General features: G+C 36.4%; 7 protein-coding genes across 9 annotated transcripts; 3 read left to right on the top strand and 4 right to left on the bottom strand.

Moving 5' to 3' along the window:
- The first annotated feature begins 578 nt into the window (after window positions 1–578).
- LOC145899290 (tetratricopeptide repeat protein 33-like) lies at window positions 579–2992 on the top strand. Its single transcript, XM_082988026.1, has 6 exons — window positions 579–942; window positions 1135–1239; window positions 1294–1375; window positions 1434–1544; window positions 1635–1747; window positions 2358–2992. Exons 1-5 carry the CDS (start codon window positions 818–820, stop codon window positions 1743–1745), a joined length of 534 nt encoding a protein of 177 aa, XP_082844152.1. The 5' UTR covers window positions 579–817; the 3' UTR covers window positions 1746–1747; window positions 2358–2992.
- Window positions 1759–5687, bottom strand: LOC145899279 (gap junction beta-2 protein-like). The gene is made up of 7 exons (XM_082988015.1): window positions 5556–5687; window positions 5363–5454; window positions 4966–5094; window positions 4607–4682; window positions 4330–4424; window positions 4023–4159; window positions 1759–2464 (listed from the first exon to the last, which is right to left on the bottom strand). The coding sequence occupies exons 1-7, from the start codon at window positions 5674–5676 to the stop codon at window positions 2137–2139; spliced, it is 978 nt and encodes a 325-aa protein (XP_082844141.1). The 5' UTR covers window positions 5677–5687; the 3' UTR covers window positions 1759–2136.
- A 2788-nt stretch (window positions 5688–8475) lies between these two features.
- Window positions 8476–10302, top strand: LOC145906872 (H/ACA ribonucleoprotein complex subunit 2-like protein). Its single transcript, XM_082994341.1, has 3 exons — window positions 8476–8733; window positions 9110–9247; window positions 9940–10302. Exons 1-3 carry the CDS (start codon window positions 8536–8538, stop codon window positions 10063–10065), a joined length of 462 nt encoding a protein of 153 aa, XP_082850467.1. The 5' UTR covers window positions 8476–8535; the 3' UTR covers window positions 10066–10302.
- A 2391-nt stretch (window positions 10303–12693) lies between these two features.
- Window positions 12694–14357, bottom strand: LOC145906332 (uncharacterized). Its single transcript, XM_082993754.1, has 2 exons — window positions 14244–14357; window positions 12694–14145 (listed from the first exon to the last, which is right to left on the bottom strand). The coding sequence occupies exons 1-2, from the start codon at window positions 14250–14252 to the stop codon at window positions 13120–13122; spliced, it is 1035 nt and encodes a 344-aa protein (XP_082849880.1). The 5' UTR covers window positions 14253–14357; the 3' UTR covers window positions 12694–13119.
- Window positions 14358–14998: 641 nt separating this feature from the next.
- LOC145906529 (malonyl-CoA decarboxylase, mitochondrial-like) lies at window positions 14999–17169 on the bottom strand. The gene is made up of 5 exons (XM_082993964.1): window positions 16739–17169; window positions 16443–16627; window positions 16268–16373; window positions 15855–16127; window positions 14999–15685 (listed from the first exon to the last, which is right to left on the bottom strand). Exons 1-5 carry the CDS (start codon window positions 17159–17161, stop codon window positions 15101–15103), a joined length of 1572 nt encoding a protein of 523 aa, XP_082850090.1. The 5' UTR covers window positions 17162–17169; the 3' UTR covers window positions 14999–15100.
- Window positions 17170–18761: 1592 nt separating this feature from the next.
- Window positions 18762–21479, bottom strand: LOC145906447 (ubiquitin-conjugating enzyme E2 2-like). Of its 3 annotated transcripts, XM_082993872.1 has the most exons (7): window positions 21254–21479; window positions 21069–21185; window positions 20905–21002; window positions 20721–20847; window positions 20145–20333; window positions 19866–20081; window positions 18762–19410 (listed from the first exon to the last, which is right to left on the bottom strand). In XM_082993872.1, exons 1-7 carry the CDS (start codon window positions 21375–21377, stop codon window positions 19259–19261), a joined length of 1023 nt encoding a protein of 340 aa, XP_082849998.1. In that variant the 5' UTR covers window positions 21378–21479; the 3' UTR covers window positions 18762–19258. The 3 variants fall into 3 exon arrangements, with proteins under 3 accessions (XP_082849998.1, XP_082849990.1, XP_082850005.1); XM_082993864.1 differs by having other exon boundaries at window positions 19866–20333; XM_082993879.1 differs by lacking the exon at window positions 20145–20333.
- A 796-nt stretch (window positions 21480–22275) lies between these two features.
- Window positions 22276–22794, top strand: LOC145916807 (uncharacterized). The gene is made up of 3 exons (XM_083002906.1): window positions 22276–22404; window positions 22475–22580; window positions 22643–22794. The coding sequence occupies exons 1-3, from the start codon at window positions 22276–22278 to the stop codon at window positions 22792–22794; spliced, it is 387 nt and encodes a 128-aa protein (XP_082859032.1).
- Window positions 22795–24305: the final 1511 nt, after the last annotated feature.

Genomic DNA, 24305 nt, shown 5'->3' with positions numbered 1-24305 from the left:
TATTTCGCGATCTCGAAATATATTTCGCGCAGTGAAAATATATTTCGCGAAGTGAAAATATATTTCGCGCGATGTAAATATATTTCGCGCGATGTAAATATATTTCGCGCGGTGAAAAAATATTTCGCGCAGTGCAAATATATTTCGCGATCTCGAAATATATTTTGCGCGGTGAAAATATATTTCGCGCGATGTAAATATATTTTGCGCGGTGAAAATATATTTCGCGCGATGTAAATATATTTCGCGCAGTGAAAATATATTTCGCGCTTCGTTAATATTTCGCAGTGGCACTTGTGGGCCACCGTAGATACCAACCAACACAAAAATAAATTTTATTCCAGACCATGGCAACCGCAGGCTGTCGCGAGGAACCCATGCACACCACCTTGAGCTTTGTTAAATGCAATATTTTCGAGCAATTTTAGCAACCTTCCATGAACATTGATGTAACAAATATATTTGTTAATGCCTAAACACTCGCATCAAACGACATTAACTGCACTTGCAAATCATAACGCAATTCAAAATGATAAAATAGGGGATTTCCCATACAAGTGCAAGTTTTTGGAAAATTGGGAAAGTCGCATTCCGAGGTTTGGTATTTATCTTCACTATTAAGTACTACGTCGTTATAATTTTTACATTATTTTTTATAGTTTTTTATTTTCTCGCTTATTTTCTCATGTTGTTTTTACGTCAAAAACCCAACACGAGCATATTCTTTCCCCTGGCAGACAGTGTGCGTATACTCTTGTGGAGAATGTGTAAACATTTTTTCTAATCCAACTACTGTGTTTCGGATGTGTACTTTGCCATGAATAAGGGTAATTCTTGCAGTTTTGCTAAAAATACTTCATTTTGGAAACAGTCAAAAAGATCGAAAGTTTTACCATCTAACTTTTTGGATGCCAATGAAGACAATGCTGTTCCAATTACAAGGTGTAATGGCTATATTTTACCAATGTTAGAAACAAGCGGACAGACAATATTTTCTGATTGTAAATTACTTTTGTTTGTAGTGGTATTTTAATCATAGGAAAGGACACCACATAAAAACTTATTTGCACAGGACGGTCCAGATATGCACATTTGTTTATAAAAAAATGTTAAACTCATTCTATATTTACACAGAAAAACAAGAAGTAATCCCCAAAATGCAATCCAAAGAGCAGGAATGCTAAAACAGGAAGGAATATTCCAGGCAGAGAGCGGCAATTTAGATGAAGCTTTGACAAGGTAATCTTTTTAGTTTTGTCTCAATTTGATGACATGATTTGTAATTTCTGACAGATGGAGTGAAGCTATTTCATTGAATCCCCATGATGAAACTTTATATGAAATGCAAAGTCAAGTCCTAATGATGCAAGAAAAGGTGTGCTTACACCATATCTGTTTCTCTAATTTCATTAACCCTTTGGCAAATGTGTTAGGATTTTCAAGCAGTCCAGCAAGCTGAAAAATCCTGTCAGCTGAAGAAGAATTGGGGAACTGGTTGGCAGACCTTGGGAAGAGCACAAATGAATTTGGGTCACCTTGAGCTGGTAGTGTTTTTACTTCTTAAATGTGATGTGTTGTTCGTGAATGCACATTAGTGTTTTACTCTCTGACAAATTATATTGTTCTTCCACTAGGCTGTAAAAAATTTTAGTCGAGCTTTCCACCTAAATCCCTGGGATGAGACCTTGAGAAATAACGATCTTGTTATGGCTGCTGAAAGATGGAATAGACAACAAAGGCCATGAAGGTAACATTAATTTTTTGCATAAAAACATTGCTATCCCACAAATCTATCATTATTTACATGAAAAACATTCAATTTTTTGGCCTTATGTTGGCAGCCATGCACCACCTGTGGAAGTTTATCATAATTCAGTAGAATACTCTTTTTCACAATTGAATTTTTTATTTGTTCAAAATAAAGTGACTCAAACATGGTGTATTAATGAACAGTGCACAATGAATATTTTGTATTAATGCCATACCTACCGTGTCAATAATAGCAAGGCGTATTTGTTGCGCACATCGAATTATAATTAATTAACATGCAGCGTTGTATGGATTGGCAATTTGGCGCCGGGCAAAATAAGCTAAGAAATTTGTTCAAAGGCTCAAAAAAGGACACATGCGAACATTTTAGTATCTATGCTTTCTTCTCATTCTGTTTCTATGTGGCATCGGTTGACGGTTGACAAGGGTCGGTATTCCAGCTACGTCTGGGTAGCCTTGTGGTGACATCTCGTAAACTCCCTCCATTCCCGACCAATACCTTATGCCTCCTGCCGCGCCATCAAACATAGGACCGCCTTCTTCACCAAACACCTCCTTTGTGATGTCATGTTTTCTGTTTTTCCAAGCTTTAGGAAAATTTTTCGCCAGTGTGCAAAGCTCCCAAAGGCTGAGGATCACCATGATGCAACCGGTGCAGTAGAAGATGCAGATCATCACCGTTTTTTCCTTTGGCCTGCGTCAACACGCTGGATTGATTACGTACGTTGAGATACGATTTGCAGTGAACGGAAACAAGTCTTACTTTTTATATAAAAAAAGGTGAACGATAACCTACGACGATGAACCACCTTTAATTACAGTGTTTGGTACCGAGATTTTTTCTAAAATATTGTTGCGACACACATCGCGAGTGAAGTTGATTGGTTCAACGTTCTTGCGCAATATTCTTTGTCACATTTGTGTATCATGTTTATTTATTTCATGGCAGCAATAAAGTATAAATAATTTTAAAAACAAGTTATGTTTGTTTTAAAACTGTTGCTTGAGAGGATGTAAGTTTGTCTTTTAAACATACGTGTTGCCGTTGAAAATATAAGTTTGGGAAATCACATTGTCAATAGAAATCAGTGTCATGTAATACACAAACACAATAAGACTGTCGGTTTGGAAAATGGGCACCTGACTCGATAACTGTTGGTGCGACTTCCATTTTATTCTCGTGTTGGTAGTTTTTTGTACAAAATAAAAATTAGTTTTGGTGTTTTTGCCTTTACACTATCGGTTACCAAGCAGATCCGTTTGGCCATAGTGCGCTCCACAGTGGTTCGTCGTCTCTGTTGTTCGGTACTCAGTATAGGGTACCCTGCAGATCGACGTTGACCGAAAGGTACCACAAAGTGGAGACTAGTGTGCCTGCTAGTGTGAAAGCTAGCACAGCCACTCAACAGCTGCACTGCTGAGACCTTACAGGTCGAAACAGTGCGTGTACACACCCTGTCTGCAGCTTTGCAAAGATTAGTTGGTTTAAAGAATATTTCATATGAAACCTTTTCTGATTTTTAAAGTGTGTGTGATGCTGTACAAGAGTATTTTTGACACTTCACAATTTTGGGAATATAACTTCGGTGTGAGTTTCTTTACCAGAAAACACGTGTCTACAGGCAGTCTGTAAATAGCTCAGTGTGCTTGCCCTACTGGCGTGTTTTTATCGTTTGAAAGTATCAAAATTAGGGATGCACCGAAAGTTCGGTTTGCCGAATTTATTCGGCCGAAACCAAGGTTTTTAGAATTATTCGGTTTCGACCGAATATTTTTGCAAAATTCGACCGAAACCGAAGCTTTTTTGCTGCATGCAACACTGGTACGCAAAGTTTAGTATAGTTTAGAATCATAGTTCAAACTGTACTAGTGTATTTTATTTGTTAATTGTCATCGAAATCAACTTTAAGCAGTTGGTACAGCATTCTTTAAGTGCCAATAAAAGGCTGTATGATAGGATCAGATGCATTCCAGCACATGTTTTGTTTAAATTTATTGCGATTTTAAGGAGATGGATACCAAAATTAGTTTCGGTTTATTCGGCCGAATTTATTCGGCAACTTTTGCCGAATATTCGGTTTCGGCCGAATAAAAAAAATGCTGTTTCGGTGCATCACTAATCAAAATCATCGCGTGTGTCGCACTTGCGTTGTTAGGAAAAAAAGATATTCCACATTCCTTACGCCAGAATGCACTTTTGTTGAGCAAGCAGGCGGTAACCAGACAAAATGTCTCACTTGTTAATGATTTACCTGTCGACGAAGCAATCGACAACATTTGGACACGGCCAATGCTGACATCGCCACAACTCCGGCACGACGAATTTAAATGTGTACGCGTAGTATTGTCCAACCATGAATCCAATCTCGACCAGCAGTCTCATTAACACCTGTAAACAGTTTTGGTGCTTTAATGACTTTTCTCACATGTAACATCCAACAAGTCTTTATTACACTAAAAGTATGATAAATGTAAATTGTTAGGCGTAATATAGATTACTTTGACAACAACCAGCATCTGAAAGTATCGTGGCTAATGCCGTTTGGAGACTACACACACCATAAAGAAGTAGGCGACGTAGAGTTTGGATGGCTGTTCCGAATCGAGCTTTGTGGCAACCACATCTAGGTCCTTTTTGTCCTTCTTTTCTTCATCTGTTTAAAATATTAACCTTGAAATGTCGGCTTTGACAACAAAATCAATGGAAAAGCCGTAACATTAGTTTTGGTGGAACCACTAACAAGAGTTCGTTAAACTTGTCAGTGATTTGTGGATTCTTTCTTATCGTGCGGAAAGTCATAGCCCCGCGAATATTTGCACAATGACAATTACCGACCTTCGTCTGCTTCGCCGTCCTTGTCTGCGTCATCCCCACTCTTTAATCTCTTGATTTTCTGCTTTAGTGCTTTCTCCTGTGGTTATACATGTACAAAGTCACGATGACTTTAAACCCTACAGTTGGTAATTTACCTCAAACAGCATTACTTTTGTATCAAAACAAAAAATATATAGAAACATTTTTGTCGTTTTGTATCAATGACGCGCGTCGCATTTTGTCAACTTTGGATATTGATCCAAGTTTTTATGAAGGATGAAGTGCCGTGAAAGCAAACTTACACAGCCGTTGACTGGTACTTTAAACTACACTTCCTAAGGGTTTGAAAATCCCAAGTCACGTAGGCACGCAAGTCTTACTTCCTTTTCCTCGAAGGCTCGTTTCTTCTTGATGGCTTTGTTGATAAGCGCCAGTTTATGTGTTGTGTAAATGTTAAATATGATGGACATCAAGCCAACGGCGAGAATTTGAAAGAACCAGTACCGCACCTGAAATCAAAAGTAAAAAAAATCGCAAAGAATCGCAAGCATTTCTATGCATTGTTTTGTTTCAATTATGTTTGCCCACGCCAAGCGTTTTATGGTTTCAATCCAAATGTGTTTAACCATTTTTACGGCTTTAGCACGATGACCTTGGTGATCTAAGAATGTGTTTATTTGTTTTTCTTGAATTAAAAATTAAAAATAACGCTCCAATACAACTGCGGAATTGTTCTCTACCGACATATAAACAACTTTATTTTCTTTGGAAACGTACCGGTACAATTGGAAAGAATTCGTTGAGACAAACGTTTTTGCAACCAGGCGAGAGTGTGTTGCACACAAAACTACCATCGCCAAACGAGGCCTCTGCAAGCATATTTGTTGTCAGCAACAAAATTTCGATGGAAACACAAAAACATTAGCTGCTGTTCTTATCACACAAAATTATCAATTTAGCGGTCACTTACTTGCGATCGAAACAACAAGAAGAAATCTTAGGAGCAGGAAAGAGTTTATCCAAAACTTTCCAATTAAAGACGAATGAGCCCCAACCCCTTCGACAAGCTTCTGTACCACATTCCAAGTCATTGTAGCGGAAAGCCTGCTGCAACACTATACTTACATCCAACTTAAATTCGATGTACCGTTAATGTACAATTCAAATCTGTACCACTGTTGAAGAGACAAGACAGATATAAAGTATACCCTTGCGCAAGACAAAGCAAATGTGTCTGCTTGTCGAGCTGCCCATGTTTGCCAGTGCCAGACCAAATAATATTTGACAAGGTGCAAATATTGACTCGTCCTATGTATACTACGCTATAAGTTACGGACACGCCTTACGTCCTTATCATTTTGTAAAGATACTTTGCAACGATTTTTATCACAGGCGTGAAGAGTTGGTCGGCCCACTTCGATTAAATGGCACCGAGCTTCATCATTGAAACCCTGCATGACACAAAACAGTTCAAAAATTAACTTCATAAACTGGGGTCCCTATAACGGGAAAGTTACTGGTTAATCCGTTGGATGATTAATTTGGTAATTTCTAAATGTTTGTCCTGGAAATATCGTACTTTGTTTTGCTGGACAACCAAGGAGATTTGATTTAGCCTATACTTGAGTCGTTAAAGCATGGAGTATATAACACCGCAATGTAAACGCTAAAGTAACTAAAGCCGTTTAGTGTGCGCAGATTTTATCAACTTTTGGTGTGAAACCTCACTTCCGTGTCACTGCTGATCCTGAGTACAACGAAAACTTATTTCTGTAATCAAGACAGATTTAATCTGGATACAAAGAACATAAACACGATAACTCTACTGTAATTGATTGCTAAACAATAGCCACGGCACCCAAAACAGCCTTGTCCTTGTTAATAGGTCCACGTATTAGCCATCGTTACTGCCTCATTAGGTAATTGTGTGTCATTTGTTTCTGCATTTCATTCCGTTTGTTGTTCTTGTTGTTTCTCTGACAAACTCTATACGCCCAAATAAACAAGTTGCAGTCGTAGGAACCGTTTGTCGTTGCAGACTTGCACGCACTTCACATCCCCCGCCACCTCCATGTGCGACTAATGATCAACTAGACCCGAGTTGGTTCGACAAGCGTTTTTTCAGCTTTTTTCGATATGTCTCCATGAATATTGGCAATTTTTGGGACAGCACAATTAAGTCTGTCGAATAGAAACAAGAAAACTTTCTGTGGTGCGAAATGGGTTTTGTTTTGTCCAGCACGGGTGGGTGGAAATCAACTTTCGATGCAGACCGGTTGCAATCCATCATCTCCATTGGCGTAACGGGGCCATGGGCCCTTCCAAATATGCTATCTAAGTTAAGCATTCGCTTGTTTTTTTTTTGAAATGACCACAAGAGAAAACGTGGAGCCAAATCGTTTTCTATTTCGTGGTGCGATGTTATATCAACCAAAAACTTTGACACGCTTAACTCCATGAAATATTTGGCCACCTTCAAAATTTCGGGATGGCTATATAACATTAATCCCATCAAAGGGCTGATGGGCCTGATTCGATATTCTGTAAAGGCATAGGGAGAGTAGGATAGACCAATCATTAAAAAACCAGGTATTTTACGTCACAATTATGTATTGTTAAAACACAGATACAAAAGCTTTATGTCTGCATCAAACGTTAACAGGAACTTTGTAATTGAATCATGTCTGCTTAAAAACTTATAATCGAAAAAGTCAATTTATCAGTGAAACCAAGTTTTTTATTCGTATGGGTAAGGCTATATATCTGCCACAGTTAATCAAAATGCAGTAATTTTTGGTTGATTGCATAATCAAATATGTACTCTTGTATAGGTCAATGGTGATTTTGTGTAACCTTTAAAAATACGGACATATTTTAATAATTTCTATGTCGTCACGTGGTCGGGGATACTTCGGACATCATGGCAAGAAATCGCGAGAAGACAACACTTTTTGAGTTTTATGAAAAATTATCAGGTCATAGAAGAGAATAAACAAAGGCTTGATGAAATGATCAAATTTTGGCAGGAAGAAAAAGCCCCAAAGATAAAAAATCGTTTGTTGACCCGGAAATCTATGATATCTGTGCTACCGTTAAAAGTACACGATTTACCCAAAGCATGAACGTGTGGAAGGGTCGAAACGATAAGTGGCCACGTCCCGATTCCTGAAAGCTTGAATGATATTTTATGCACTAATGAGCCAATGCTGATATTGAACCAAGTTTGATTTCAGTTATTTGTTAAATAAACAAAAAAACGTCTGTTAAAAAAAACGGTACCACTGTAACTTCGGACATTTGAGACCTGTTTAAAAAATAGGCTGAATGATCATTTTTAGTGAGCTAAAACAAACGAAAAACCGTTTGTTTTTTGAGCAATGCTTTACTAGTTACAACAAAATAAAATTTAAGAATGTGGTTCATAATTTAAAAAAAATATGAGCAATTTTCCAAAAACCGTCCGAGCTATCCCCGGTCTCCCCCTACACGTTGCGTTTGTGATTCTCTAGTTTGACGAATTAGTGAAATATGTCGGTAATTCTAATTCTAAACTAATTCTACTATAATTCAAGAAAAAAAACAGAGCACCTACGATTTTAGTTCTAACCAAATTTATGACACGTGCTTGCTGTGCGAGGTTAGTACATGCGTGTGAGTCTGCGGACATAAAATAGCCTTGTTTCTCATTCGATAATTATACTAAGTTATGACGGCTATATTATTAGGTCAAGTAAATACTTCAACCAAATGGTTGAAGCTAAATGGGGCTGATTTAATTTTATTCTCATATTCCTGTATTTTTAGGCATCAAATTGTACACAGTTGCTCGTGCATATCGAATTGCGGGCCACCTATGAGTCACATGCGTATTATTGCCACAAACGCGGAACGTGGTTGAAGGTAGAAGTTTGTATTTGTAGTGGCAAAAACGTGCAGCTTTGCGATATAACATGACGAAATCAAAAGACGACTCTGCTGTTGACCAGTCTATTACTGATGGAGACGCTGAAGGAAAAACGTACAAAGAGCTCCTAAAGTATCTCAATCCCATAGCTAAACCATTAGCTTCGAAGAAAACTACAAAGCGAATATACCGATGCGTCAAAAAAGCTTCCAAGGAGAAGACTTTAAGGCGAGGTGTTAAGGAGGTAAGTTTGCAGTTTTGTCAAACAAACACATATTTTCTGGTAATAAACTTAAAATCCTTGTTTGTGTAATGTGTCCTAAATTTGTTAAAATACTTCAAAACATTTTAAATAGGCCTAAACCAGAACAATTCAAACACTAAACCAAATGTTGTGTGAAATAGCAAAAATATTTTTGTTGTGGAAAGACATTGCAAATGTTTTTTTTTCATTCATTCATTGGTTTATTTTTGCCCAAAGTATTTCAGTATAATGTACTAATTTCCTGTGTGCACGATAAAATTTAACAGATATTTTTAGCAATTTAAATTATATTGGACAATAATTTTTGAAAAATAATACAATTTTTAAGGTTTCAATTAGCCTACATTTGTTTTAGGTTCAGAAATACTTGAAAAAGGGAGAAAAGGGTTTTGTTGTATTTGCTGGCGATACTCGTCCCATTGAAGTGATGTGTCATATTCCAATTATGTGTGAAGATGCTGATGTTCCTTATTGTTATATTCCCGCTAAACAGGTGAATAATTTGTAACCAGGTCTTTACCAAGGATTGGCTTTACAAACTTAAAAAAGTTGTTATAATTTGCCGACAATATACATAATTTGCCAATGTTAGTTTTATGTAATTACCATATTTTTTCTTCATACACCATAAGTAAAAAACTTGATAAATCTTGGTTTAAATGCAGGGAATGTAGAACCATTTATAGACCCAACAACTTACTTTGTACCAACGTAGGGCAGTAAGAAATTGGAATAACATTATTACTTTTTTATTTTGGGTAAAAATACCTTTTTCATCAGACTTTACTGAACCACAACCACCTATTATCAAATCTCCATGCAGAATAGGTTTGAGCCAAAAATTCAAGCAATTTGGACCCTTGATTTTTAAATGCATTTTATAAATTCAAGCTTTGTCCACCACAAAGTTACAAATGTACTGACAAAATGTCTTTTTTTGTAATTTCACTCATTATGTAATAACTAAATTTTTCTTGTGACAAGTTATTTCAATTACAGTATTACCTACTGTACAAGTAAAAAAAAACAAATGTCTTATGCCTCAGCCCTATTATGATACAAGTCTGTGATAAATTATGTTGTCACATGTGTATTTTGTTTATGTGACAGCTTAATTTCTGGTTGTTGCACAACCCTGATTGTAAAAAATAATTTATGTTTATTTTCATTTTTGTTTTGTTGCAGGATTTGGGATCTGCCACTGGGTCCAAGCGACCAACTTGTTGTGTTTTAATTAAGTCAAATCCTTCATATGAAAAGTCTTTTAATGAATGCATAAATGATATAAATGCTCTTCCACCACCATACTGATAGATTTAAACTGTCCTCCGAAAAAGACACTGCCAGATTTTTTATTTACTTCAATGGATCCAAATCGTGTCTAATGAGTACAATAAGCTCATACAAACCACCCTGTGTACCTCTGAAAATAACCATCATTTTTATGTTGAAGTGGAAATATCAGTCACCAATTGTAAACATTATTGAGTATGTCCCATTTCATTTTATGGCCACTTTTAGTATCTTTCTCGTTTTTTTTACATGTAAATAAATGTGTCAAAAATTCTGCAGAACTAGTTATGCGGGAATGGCTCTATGAAGCTCGTGATATAGCTAGTTCAATTCCAAGAAGGTTCTAAATATCATTATTAGTGATCGTAGTACCCGCAACAACCTACAAAATAGCGTAGAGTTTATAGCCAACAACACGTCGCAAACAACGAGATATCCCATGGCGCTTGGGTTACGAAACCTAACAAGCCTAGCAAGGGGTCCAACAACACGCCGCTTATTGGCAGACCTAGCTCCATAATCTGGCCACTGGCGAACAGCAAAGTTCGCACGTTTTTAGTTAAATTTTTGTTCCATTAAATTAATATTGCATTTCACTTCATTTAAATGTGAAGGCAGCAATCTTTGCCATTATTAAGAAGATTAAAAACTGAGCTGAGAACTACCGCGTGATTAAAATTCGACTCTTTAACAGTGTGGCCGTTTTATTGTCTCGCGCACATTGGACTTTTTGGAAAGAGCGGCAAAAGTCTGAAAAGTTTGCAACTCGTTTTGACATATGCTGAAATACATTTTGAAAATTTTTGCTAAAATTTGCTTTTGTCGATCACGTATGTTTGTCTTGCAGTCTTGTGGCGTGTGTTCTTTTTAATGAGTATACCTACACTTGCGGGAAGAAAATTTTTCTGAAAATGTGTATGCATTTAATAGTTGCTTTAATTCTTTACAAACATCAGCTGCATTCTCGTTATTGTCCCCAATACTAACACCAATGATTTGAAGATAGCATATGTAGTTTTGAGGGAAAATTTAATTGATATCCCGAACCAGCGGTTTTGAATGAATCTGCTGAAAAAGAGCTTTAACGGCTGGTGTGTCCATAATGGTGATAAGAAACTTGTTTGTTTTTCGAATAAATTCAATCGGAGCGATAAGATTTTTATTTTTGCATCAACGTCTATGATAAAAGAAACACCAACGTTGACTCATGGCAAAACAAGACTATAGGGGAGACTGCGGATAGCTCGGACTGTTTTTGGAAAATTGCTCATACTTTTTAAAATTATGTACCACATTCCTATGTTTTGTTTTAAGTAGTAAAGCATTGCTCAAAAAACAGAAGGTTTTTCGTTCGTTTTAGCTCAATAAAAATGCCCATTTAACTCATTTTTAACAGGTCTCAATTGTCCGAAGTCACCCCGGTACCATGGTAACATCGGACGTGATTGGGGATATCTCGGACAGCAAGTTTTAACAGACGTTTTGTTGTTTATTTAACAAATAACTGAAATCAAAGTCGGCGCAATATGAGCATTGGGGAATTGGCGCACAAAATATCATTCAAGCTTTCTGGAATCGTTGCGTGGCCACTTGCCATTTCGACCCTTCCGCACGTACAGGATTTCCCAATGTTTTGGGTTTAACTCGTGTACGTTTCACGACAGCATGCATGGATATCCTAGATTTTCGGGTCATCAAACGAATTTTTTTCTATGGGTCTCTTTCTTACTGCCAAAATTCGATCATTTCATCCTCGTTTATATCAACTCAAGCTCGATTGCTTTGGCTACACGCTTCGTCTCCTTGCTCATACCTTTTCTCACCTGTGTTCCCCTTTATATATATGTTGTGTGGCGATTAATCAACACAGCGACATAATTATGTTGGATTGCCGAAAAGGGTGGACCCCTCAGGCAACGTTATTGAAAGGGTCGATACGATTAACCAAATAAAAGCAATCCACTAAACAGTGAATGGCGGGCGAAATATTGACAGTACATCACAAGGTCACATTGAATCATTCGGAACGAAATGAATTCGATGCAGTTTCACTAATGAGTCTACTTCGCATAGCCTATACTCTACTCGTGTGTAGCAAATAACTTTATAAACATCATTCGTGAAGTGAAAACGACTGGGTTGAGTGGAGCGGTAAACAAAAAGATATGATAGGAAGAAAACGCAAACTTGGAAGTTATTGTTGATAAGTCTCAAATACCAAAACAAAAAGGCGCGTGGTCTCTAAGATTTCCGCGATTTCAGGCCTCAATAACAGCTAGATGTCACATAGAAATGCTTATTATTTTCCAACAGGTGAGAACCTATAAAATTATGGGATTTTTACTTGTTGTCTTCAAGCCCTTGTAATTTCAGGACAGGCCTTTGCACCAGCAAGGGATTAAAAATTAGTCTGTTTTTGCGAAAGAAACCATACAGCATCATAAATAAGAGAGACATGGACCTATGGCAGGGTGACACACCTCTTTAACTTCAACCTTGACCCACAAGTTGGTATTACTTACAGGCAAACACCTTTAGTGTGTTTTTATAAAAATGTCAAGAATTATTGATGTCAGCCTAAAGATTTTCAACTTGGTGTTGACTTGTACCTACAGACACTCAAAAAGCAACCCCAAAAAATATTCACAATGCAGTTTTATTTATAATTGAATTCAGAAACCTTGTAGTAATTAACATAAGCAGCTGTTTTACTAAACTATATGCTTTAAATTAATTTGGTTTGCTGTTTACTAAAACCGCTATAAAATACAATAAATATTGTAACAGTTTATATGTAATATGTGTATCAACAAACCAAGATACAACATTCTCAAAAAAACAAGCTTTCACAAGTGTTTGTACAGAGAGCACCGAATGACGTAAGGTAGGTACAAAAATACAAATAAAGCAACAGCTGTGCAGAAGGGCAACAAACATGTGTACCAACAAAAGAAAAAAATTGCACAATTATAAAGTAAACTTTCTGAAAAGCAAACAATTAAAACAGACCAGGTGAAAGAGTGAACAACCTTAAGGCAAGTTTGAAGGATTCCAGTACGGTAAATTGGCAACTTAACTGCTCAGCAATATTTTATTGATATCGTTTGCTGGGACTTTGGCATCCACAGTTTCGCCGGCAACACGAAAGACAATATCATGATTGTATGGTAAAGTAGCTGTACCAGTAGTTTGTCTGGTAAACCATCCAGCACCACCCCTTTTATACATGGTAACTGTGACAGTTGGAGCATAGCCAACAATTGCCCACAGAGTGGCAGATGTAGCATTGCGTTGGTGTTGAAACTCCAGTTCTTCAACATCTTTCCGAGTACAACTAAGTTCTGAACAACCCTTGTAATCACCAACCAATTGCTTTCCCCCATGTAGCATCATCACATCCCAGGTACCAATTTGATTTAGGGCAAGGCGTGCTTGGTCCATTTGGGAATATGAAAGTTGTCCACGAAAGAAGTGGGGAATTAATGGATCAGTACATATATTCAATAATGTCTGATTGAAACTTTGAGCAAACTGAGGAATTTTTTCATGGGTGATCACATGTGGGTCATTTCTGATGGTTTCATCTATATCACAGGTGGTATTGGCCAGGATGACACGGGGGAAAAACTTATTACTTGTTAAGCATATGCCAGCTCTCATAAGGTGATTTCTCAATATTTCACAATTCTGTTTAACCTTATTAACTGGATTGAGATGATGAATTTGTACAGAACAATTTTTATCCTGGTTGTTCTTCGTTTGCTCCCAATATTGAACATCATCGCAAGCCAAAATTGACCCACCCCAATTCTTAACTTCAAAGCAGTAAATTCCATATCCATCAACTAATACCAAGTCTATTTCATGTCTCCTGGTTTGAAATTCATCAGGCACTCGTAATGATTTAAACATATTAGGTTCCGGAATTCCACCAAGCTTTTTGAGAATTTCTTCAAATTCCTCTTCAGCCATTCTACCAGCTTTTCTTTGTTCATTGTCTTCATGCTGTATTGGATTTGTCGCTTGTTGTGCTTGAACTAGCCTGCTGGCTATTCCAAACATTGTGTATGCACCCTTTGCTGCAGCAATCACTGGAATCTACAATTGATCAAAATAATGTTCAATCCTGAATGAAAAAAGCAAACTAGAACCCAAAATTACATTAAATAGTTAAATATTCTGTGTAGAATACTTACATAAACCATCGGATTTTCGGATTTTCAAAAGTAACGGCAAACTGACGAGGAAATCACAGAAACAAATAAAAACTAAAAAAACGACGATTTCTTTGTTTTGGTGCAACAGCTGTCTTTGTTTACATCAGTCACGTGATTTAATTTCAATGGAACCTATGATAGAAATATTACATTGCTATGTCAAAAACAATGTTTAATTTCGCAAGTGAGTTGCAAACCACATTTGTCAAAAAAAATAAAAAATAACTTTGGTACGTAACAAAACTTTACAAATAAACTGTCATCAGAGTTGTCCAAAACAAGTGGCGCTAGACGCTAGCTCGCAGCACATGGCATAAAAACATAAAATGCGCGTTGCGAGTATACTCTTGGATATACGAAGCGACGGAGAATATAATAACTATAGGTTTGAAAACTATGCAGAAGTCTCGCTTGCATATGTTCCGTTCTGATAAACCTATACCTGTAATTGAAAATCCAAGTAACTCCCGTTAACAATCACGAAGAAAAAATTTTTATTTTACTATGTTAAAAAACAGTGGAAAAGTTAATATTTTGTAGAGCATGTTTATGCCAAAATTGGCAATGGGGGTTTACTATAAATATGTAACTGAAATGTAATTTGGTAATAGCAGTTCAGCATGTCTCAGCCGTAAAAAAGGGTTGTCCTATGCAGGCTACAGTACACACTTACATCACAATTTCCTGTTGTGGTGTTTATTTCCTTGATGTCACAACACATTGCATGTACCATCACTAACAGTAAAAAAGCAATTAGACATTTTTCAATCATTAAATTACATATATCGCATTGGGATAATCGCAACAATAAATATTCACAACAAATATAAAGCATGCTATAATTTGCTGACATCATGATTAAGTACAAGCTTTTCAACATTCGGGGATACAGATATTTTCCTGTTAATAATGTATTCCCGACTGTGAACACCAATTTCATCTAAATAATATCGGTAGTTAGCCATTACACCTAATGATTGTTGAAACCCGTTAACACTTGGATCAGCAATCCAGTTTAATCTCCACACTGTTGCCCCATTTCGAAGGTGAAAATTTGCAACAGGGTCAAATGCATAGCCACGTCTTTTAACTGTATACAAGTAGTAGGCACACAGTCTTAATATAGGTTCCCGGACAATTTCAACAGTTTCTTTGTCTTTGATCCAATTTCTTCCATCAGTAATTTGCAAAAAGTACTTTGGCAGCTCGCCAACTGATATTCCAAGTTTATTAGATATGGTTTCGCTTTCACTTGGTGGAAGAATATATGACTTTTCCTTTAAAGCTGCATTAAGATAATTCACCAACCAGTTGCGGAACTGTGGAATGGGTGACAAACTAGAAAACTGGGTCAAATTTGGCAGATCTTTGCATAGTTCTTGTACCACACCTCTAATCATGTGCACACCAAAGTCAATACCCTAAAAATCAATAACAATATCAGTTTGCATGTACACAAAGTGCAATTTGCAACTGAAGTAGAAACTGCATTAAATGTTTAATAAACAAACAACCTATTTGCAATAGATCAAAGGAGATGCATTTTTAAGAAACAAATAGGATTTGTGGAATTAAAATTAAAAAAAATACCTGTAATCCTTTTTGAGTTGAAGTGATGGAATAAAAGATAGCTGTATTTTTCATTGGATCATTTATAACAGAATCGTTTGGCTTTGATACATTGTAATCAACTATGTCAGTGATATTGTCGGCTATGTGATCCAATAGAGCAACATGTAAATAGACAAGTGGTTCCCTGGGCATGCTACTGTGAATAAACATGTAGCAGCGCCTGTCAACACCCAATCGGTGTTTGAGATCAACCCAACTCCGAACTTGATGTACTGCCTCATTTTTCGCCACCTTCATTAATAAATTGGCTTTGTTTCACATTAATATAACCTTATTATCTGACAATCTTTTGATGATTAATAAAAAACACCCATTTACATACAGGTAATAAATAAATAACATTTTCTCAAGTACGTAGTGTTTTATTTTACCTTTTCAAGAATATCCGCTGGAGTTTCCCAAGATACTCTTGTTAGTTGTAACAAACCCACAGAAAACCAAAACGACAGCGTTATTTTTAGTTGGTTAGAAAAGCTTCTGTGCTCCAAAACAATATTGTATGTGAAAACAAAATCTATGAACTGAAGCAATTCAAAACATACTCACCGTAAAATATTTGAGTTGTTGTGATCTTGTTGTTTTTGAGCTAGACTGATTGCATCCAATCGCATGTCCATTAGGAATTTCACACCATTTTCCAAACGCCCAATTAGGTTAAAAAGATGGGCATACAATGGGTGCAGTTGGGATCGCAGTCTATCTTCCACTTGCAGCAAGGTTGCATCTTTTCTCTGAAATAAAGCAAAACACACAGTTATATCTTGAGTCATTTTGCAAACATTCAATTACAAAATTAACCAAACACGAAGTACTGGTTGCCAAATCTTAAGTTTAGTTTATACCTGTGTTTTAACTGTGTTTAAAAACAGTGTGCAAGATTGAGAAACATTTGAATGGTGTAACCCATAATTTGACGATAGATAAAGCAAAATATGCAGTTTCTCTTCATCATTCAGTGAAGAATAACAAGAACAAAAATGTTCAATAACATGAGTTGCAACTAGTGAATTGTGGTGAGTGCTTTTATCTTCACTTAATGCATCATCAATGCACTGTTTAATTCTAGACTTGCATTGTTCTTGCAAGTTTTCGAAGGAGTGTGTTGTCATTTGGCAGCACAACAGCTTGATGTTTTGATTACAGCAGTACAGAAGCTGTCTTGTTGGCGATATGGTTTCTGCACCAACAGGCTTGATGACAAACAAAGCTGTTGCTAATCTTGAAACTCTAGTTCTGATTATGGTACCCGAAACAATGGGTAACATATTGCACAACCCCTAAAAAACAACATTTTGTTAAATCTAAAGTATCATGAGGGACTTTATATACTGCTACCAAGAAACAACACTTTACATTTTTGGTTTTAATTCATATGCTAACTGGCTAACACTTTATTTTTGCAAACCGATATGACCCAACTTTAGGAACCTGAGGCAATAACAATAAAGTCCGCTGAATTTACATGTAACAACCAAAGAGCACAGAACGGTAAGTAAAGTACATGAGCAATTGGCACAGAATTGATGTCGTTTCAACTCATTTTATTTTTGCTTTTTTTCTAAATGTCTACTGTGGCCAATAGTTTTTAGTGATAAAAATTGCAAAAAAACTTTCAGTCATAACTTTTACTACATCCTAATTTTACAAAACTTAAAAACTGTTTATGCTGCAAAAAAGTATCAGCTGTTTGCATGCTTGGTTGCTTTTGGGTGTGAGAACAGTTTTTGCTTGAAACAGATGTTAGAAAATATAAAATTATTTTCAATAATACTGACATGTATTTAGAAATTCTTATAGTGTTGTAGCAACAAGTTTGGAAAGGTTCGCCGTATCATAGGGAAATTTCTTCCAACTTTTTATTTATTAAACGAATCGAGTAAACGTACAATTTTGAACATGAGAGAGATTGTAACACACCGGAATACAGAACAAGGTAGCAGTGGAATAGAAAATCTACCCCTAACCCGGTGTAGACCCCCGTACAAGTAGCAAACGCAATAGCAAAATCAATCACGTGATTTGGGCAGGCGAAAAACACCCTTTACAACTGATTAGCGTTCTGGTGAGACATCCGACTGTTTAGCTTAATTTATCCCAAATTAAATAACAGTGCTGTGGGCAAAGCAAAATGAGTGAAAATGCGTATCATTACATTCGGTGCCCAGTGAACAACCGATGCCAGAAAACATCTGCTTTTGCGCAAAGGGAGATTTTATTATAATTGAATAAATTTGCACGATATATCTGTTTTCGCGAAATGGACGAAAATAGCTTACGTCAATGTACGTCATGGTTACAAACAATTTGGTCAAGCACATAGCACTTCAAAACATATCACTTTACACGATTATGATTGAAATCTATCGGTGTCCGCTGCAGAAGTATTTTTCGATATAATGGAATCTCACAAATTGTTATGCGACACACTTGTAAGCATTTTTGTGTGTCATTCTTTCCGCAACCAAGCTCTGTTATACCGGAAGATGATCAACACATGCTGGGCAGCAGTGTCAAAAAAACATCGGTTAAAAACACGGACATTGGCGAAGCCATTTTTAGGTTTTCGTTTTCCAAATGTCCAAGTGTTATCGATGTGATTTATCATTAAGCATACGCCTAAAGGTTTTCTGTTTGTTAGGATATTTTAAGCCAAAAACTTTTACTCGCATATATTTGAGGGTCCAAAGCGTATGGCCCACCGGCTTTGAATTAGGAAAGCTTCGTTAACAAGACAAACGCATGTTATCTAATGTACGCGTACAATATGAAAAATTATGACACCGATTTTCAACCATAGTGTTGCTCTCAACACGCTTATAACTGATGATGATTGTGTCAATCTTTATCTCACGCCCTTCAAGCTTCTATCAGTGTTTTAATCAGGGAGCCCGTAAACACAATGTATAAACTCAAACAAGATTTTGCACGAGCTTATGTTGAAAAATATTAAGGTAAAAGTGAAATACCAAAATCAAAATTTGAAAAAATAAGTATGGTCAAAACTCGGACGAATCTTAATTCGCACAATGAGGTTGAATTAAACAAGTTGCCTATGCATTTGTGCGTACGCAAGCGTCACCCTTTGTTTGGATCACGAAATAACAGTCAATACTTCAGTGCACTTTAACAAAAACAGAGTGTTGGGGACAATAATGGCCTTTCAAAAAGCTTAACTATATGTCCTTTAATTTGAACTGTTTCGTTTTCGCGTATGATCCAGTGTCCGTTTTAACAACACTGTTAAAGCACCAACAAACATCCAAAACGGCGATAAATGCATTTGACAGTGATTGTACTAATGTATTTAGAATAATGCACGGCTTTAGTTACAAGTAAACAAGTTGTTTGAGACAGAGGAAATTTTAGACCGTCTCTTCATTCAACGTGCCAGTCCAAGCCACAAGTTCATCGGCTTCATGTTCCCATGGTTCGGATGAGGCGGTTGCTGTGCCAGCGTCAGTTGCTGGTCTTCCAATGTCAGTCATAGAAGTGACAGGGGCAGCGGTTCCCTGACCTGATAACAAAACCAAGTTATAACAAAAACATTAACAACCCCCCAAGGTAAGTCAAAAAAAATTACCCCTGGTTGGGATCCTTTGCCCCCCAAAAAACAGTAGCAAACACTGCCATTTTGCAGCTTAATCCACCATGTGGCTTTTAGCTGGTATAGATCTTACCTTCACTACAATGCTTTTGGTAATTAGTGGTGAAATCACACAAAAACACCATAACTTGGTTTGTTTAATTTAAATACTTTTATGATGTAAAACGTTCATCAGATTGTGCAGCACACATTTTTTTGCAGGAAACGGGTCACTTATATGTGCTATGAAATAAAATTATTACCCGAAAACAGTTAATGTGCAATGAACAATATTAAAGACAAAACTTGTCCATTTCGGCAAGCTTCAATACACACTTATATTAATCCTACCCAGAAGCGTTAACCATGCAAAATTTTTAACATACTTTCATCATCAGTAGTTCTGTTCATGTAGAGCTGTTTCATTGCTGAAATTCGCTCCATTTTTTTCTGTCTTATACGATTAAGCTTTGGGTTTTGTGCCTGATTGTTTGTGGGTGATTTGCCACGAACACGAATCACTGAACCTGGTGACATGGATCGTACTTCTGCATAGTCTGGATTCCACATCTGCAATTGTATGTGTTCTTCTTCAGTTGGATCTAAATATAGTGTAAACTTATATTGAGCTGCACAAATACAAATATAACAAGAAAGTAAACTACATCTAGAAGTAGGCTTTGTTGTTGCAACTTGACTCCAAGCTTGGTGGTAAACATCAAAGGATACTTGCTTTGCTTTTATAGGTGATAAAGACTGCGATTCTTTTTCAGTCAAGGTTTCAACTTTATATTGTTTATCAGTTGCCATGAATGAAACCGAAAAGTTTTCAAGAAACTGAGCATGCAGAATTTCTGTAAATGAAACAAGTGAAGAAACAAAAAAAAATATTTATTGACATGAAGTAATATTATTTTTAAAAATATCAACTTCTGTTATGGTAGGCAAAATATTGACTGATTAAAACATTAATTTTGGCAAGCAGCCAGTTCTTGAAAATTATGTCATGTCTGGAGATAACAACAGTTAATGGTTTGAACAAGCTCACAAAAAAAGCTTAGACAGTTAGGTTGTAAAACATTTGTGTCAATTACATATATACAGATCAAAGCTTATAAAATCACTAAATACTGAGTGCTATTTTCTGTTGACTGTTAGCATGTTGAACAATGCTATTTTCTGTAGACCAATTCTAATTAACTTAATAATTAGGGCAATACGTTTTTCACCTATGTTCTTACCTTGGACTTTGACACTCTCTGATGTACACTGTGCAACAGTTTTTTCATATTCAGATGGTGAGTTGCATAACATTTTGCATGCATCTTCATTAACAGGATTCTCCAATACGGGATTGGAAAGAATGTACTGTGAAAAATACTTACATTATTCATGTTTTCTTTATTTAGTGTAACTGGCACCAACCTGTATGGTAAGTAAAATATTTGCAATCGACAAGTTGCCTTTTTGCATTTCTTCCATAAACAGGTCTGTGATGCATAGCTTTCCACTAACTGGATGAACTGCAGACACATCAAAAAAATTATTGTTGAGTTTTACAAACATACATAAATACTGAAAATGATTACTGTTAGGATGAAACGGGATGGTATTAAAAGTAATTTCTGGTGGGTCCTCATCAAAATGTTCTGAGAAATGCAAAGTTATGTGGAACTTCCCTGTTTCCCAAATACTTCCCTTTAATCCTAAACAATGAAAAATGTGCATTGAATAAACATTTTTACTAAATAAGAAACCATATGACAAAAACTACCTGATAAAATGACGAGGAACATTAGAGGATCATTTGGAATTTGATGTACTGTAATACCCCATAATGGCTCATCACGCAGCTGTTGAAACTCGCGCTCCAGAAGTAGCACTGATCGGCAGTGCATGATTTACAATGAAAACGCAACACTCAATGTAATCTCTGGTAGAGTATGTGTCAAATATCTCGTTTATATACATTACTGACAAAGACACAAGTGGATACTTATATCGTTACGTTACGATGATAAATGGCGTCCAGTAACCTAGTTACGTCATTAAACCCTTCTACGCCACAAGTGGTCAAATCATATTTTGTGAAGTGATTATAAGTGGAAATATGAAATATGCGTTAGTGGAAAATCAATAGACAAATTTCCGGGGATTAGTGCACTTTGGTGACTTGTTCAATAACACGTTTAAAGTGAGCTGTGATATAGCGCTGAACTGATCACTGAAACTTGTAAACAAGATGCGATCACGTAAGTTAATTGTAGTAAATGATGTTATGCAGGTAGCCTTCGTACGCAATGTTTAGTATGGTAACATTGCTTTGAATATACAACAGTTTGACGAATAAACACTGTTTTATTGCAGCTACGCATGACAGAAAAAATACAGTTGCACCGCAAAACAGCTTTAAAAGTACTAAACACAAGTTTTGGAATTCTATCAATATTTTTGCAATTTTGATTGCTCTGTTGGCCTTCGTTCTCAGCTTAATTGCCATCATTTTCGTGAGTGATTCGAAATACATCTGTGTTGCAGAAAATATTTCCATGTAACTTATGTTTAGGTAAACAAAAATACACCATCAGGGTCACTTGCCGGCCAAGAATCTGAGAGTATCGCTGAACGCCTGCAGTCAAATATAGGTACAGGTTTTGTGAGTATCAAACTAACATTCACACATACTTGAATTATTTCGAAACAGATTATTTGAGCTCCGAAATTTCCAAAGCTACAGATGAACGAAAACAAATTGAAAGCAAAATAAGACAATTATCTTCAGAAATTAAAAATTTAATGAGCAAAGTCAACAGCAGCTGGAAGAAAGGCTGTCCACAAAACGGATTAACCAACGGTGACATCTGCTTCGTTCAAGGTGTTCAAAGAGCCAATTATTCCCAAGCTGTAAAGAGCTGCAGCGATCAGGTATATTTTTACTCCTGTTTTTGTGTTTTTGATAAGTTGAAATTATTCTTCCATTCCCTTTATGGCGAAGGGGGGCAATTTAGCATTGATACGAAACACGGAAACATTAAAAGCTGTTACATCTGCTTTCCCTTCACAACCATTTCTCGTTAACGCTCATTTTGATGAAACTTCAAGTAAGCTTTAAATTTTATCGTGTGATATGCAGTAAAAGGTAGATTAAGCATTTATTTGTCAGATAAATGGAAAACAACGTTAGGGGAAGAGGCTGACTTTCTACCTTGGTCTTCGGGAACAAGAGGGTCAGATGGCAAATGCGTGTATGCATTCAGATCAGATTTTAAACAGTGGCACTGCCACGCACAACTGGAATACCTATGCTCCTTTTAAAAGAGATTTAACTTTTATGTAAATTATTTTGCGTTATCATGATTGTCAAATCAACGCAAAGTCTACCTCCATTTCATCATAAACGTGGGTATTTTGCTGCTTATTTAGAGGCATTTCTGCTCGCAAAATGTTAATTTTTTTTTAATTTACGTAAGCGGTCATGCTTCGAAACCATTATTTTGTGTTTTATAAATTATTGTTTTGTGACACTCCAAAACAGAGCGTCTAAAATCATGTTGTCCGTGTTGGATTTTTTTGTGCAGAATTGTGCATATCGGCCTATACAAACCTATGTTAAAAACTTGCATACAATTTTTCAAAAACTTATACTGATATTTACACTGGTGTCGGCTAACTACTTTACAGGAAGAGGTCACTTTGTTTGATTCAAAGAATTCGAGGAGTTTTCATGTTGCGAAATTTTTTGCAAGCACTACATGTATTAACCAATAGACCTGCTACCAATTTGCCTTAATTACTATAATTATCAAAATTATCGGCTTAGTTTTCAAGGGACCCGCTACCCCAAAATTATAGGACATATAAAACAATGCAACCTTTAAAATTGTAACAAACGAAACACACCTACATTGGAAGGTATTTTTTTCATCGTAAAAACCAGACAACATAACTTACTTTATGAGTAGTTCAATAAATCCCTTGGCACAGTGGTTCTCAACCTTTCATACTTTGTGGGCCCCTATGCAGTAATGCTCAATACTTTGTGTCCCCGCGATGCTAAACATATAGCTCATCCACAAACAAAGCAATTTTAACACAACGCAATCAGTGCGGACACCGTTCCTTATTACAAGAAGAACATTTGAGCATCAGTGCCAGTACTTAAGCAGCCGACGGAACGTGACCATTAAATATTTTCTATCAGTTTGGCATAAATCCCACATTAACAAACACACTTTTTTCGGGAATACGTGTTACTTGATGATTTTACCGGATCGTGTGAATATGCCACAACAATAAAAAGAAGTGGCTGTTTTCCTAGATTTACATTACTGGTGTACGCACTATTAAAGAAGGTGCGCCACTTAGGATTTTTTAAGGAGCACTGCTACATGGCGTCCAAATGTTGTTTCTAAAGTTGAAAGTGACCAGCAGCAAGACATATTATATTACATAGTGACCGGCCATATTATTCAAACTTTAAGAATTGGTTCTATCATAAAAATTTGGAACGAATGTAAACAGATTGCCATGTGTTTATTTTTATGAAGATTTCATACTAAAAATATTTTTGAAAAGGGGTTCGCCCCCCTGTGAATTTCACCACTGGATATAAGGGCATACAGATATAGGATAAATCTATTTCACAACAAACTTAAGTTTCAGTGATGGAAGACTTACTTAAACTCTACAACAACATATACTCGAGTTTTTGGTTAATATTAGTTTTTGCTCAGGGATGTAAATAAACTTTTAAAACAACCACAACCTCAATCTCGTGCTATCCGTGCGTAAAACTTGGTAAAGTGCTCTTTCAAACCCCATACACA

This window comes from Ascidia mentula, chromosome 1, assembly GCF_947561715.1.
Source record: "Ascidia mentula chromosome 1, kaAscMent1.1, whole genome shotgun sequence".
Taxonomy (NCBI): domain Eukaryota; kingdom Metazoa; phylum Chordata; class Ascidiacea; order Phlebobranchia; family Ascidiidae; genus Ascidia; species Ascidia mentula.
The sequence above is the reverse complement of the archived record's forward strand: the minus strand, read 5'-3'. Positions and strand labels throughout refer to the sequence as shown.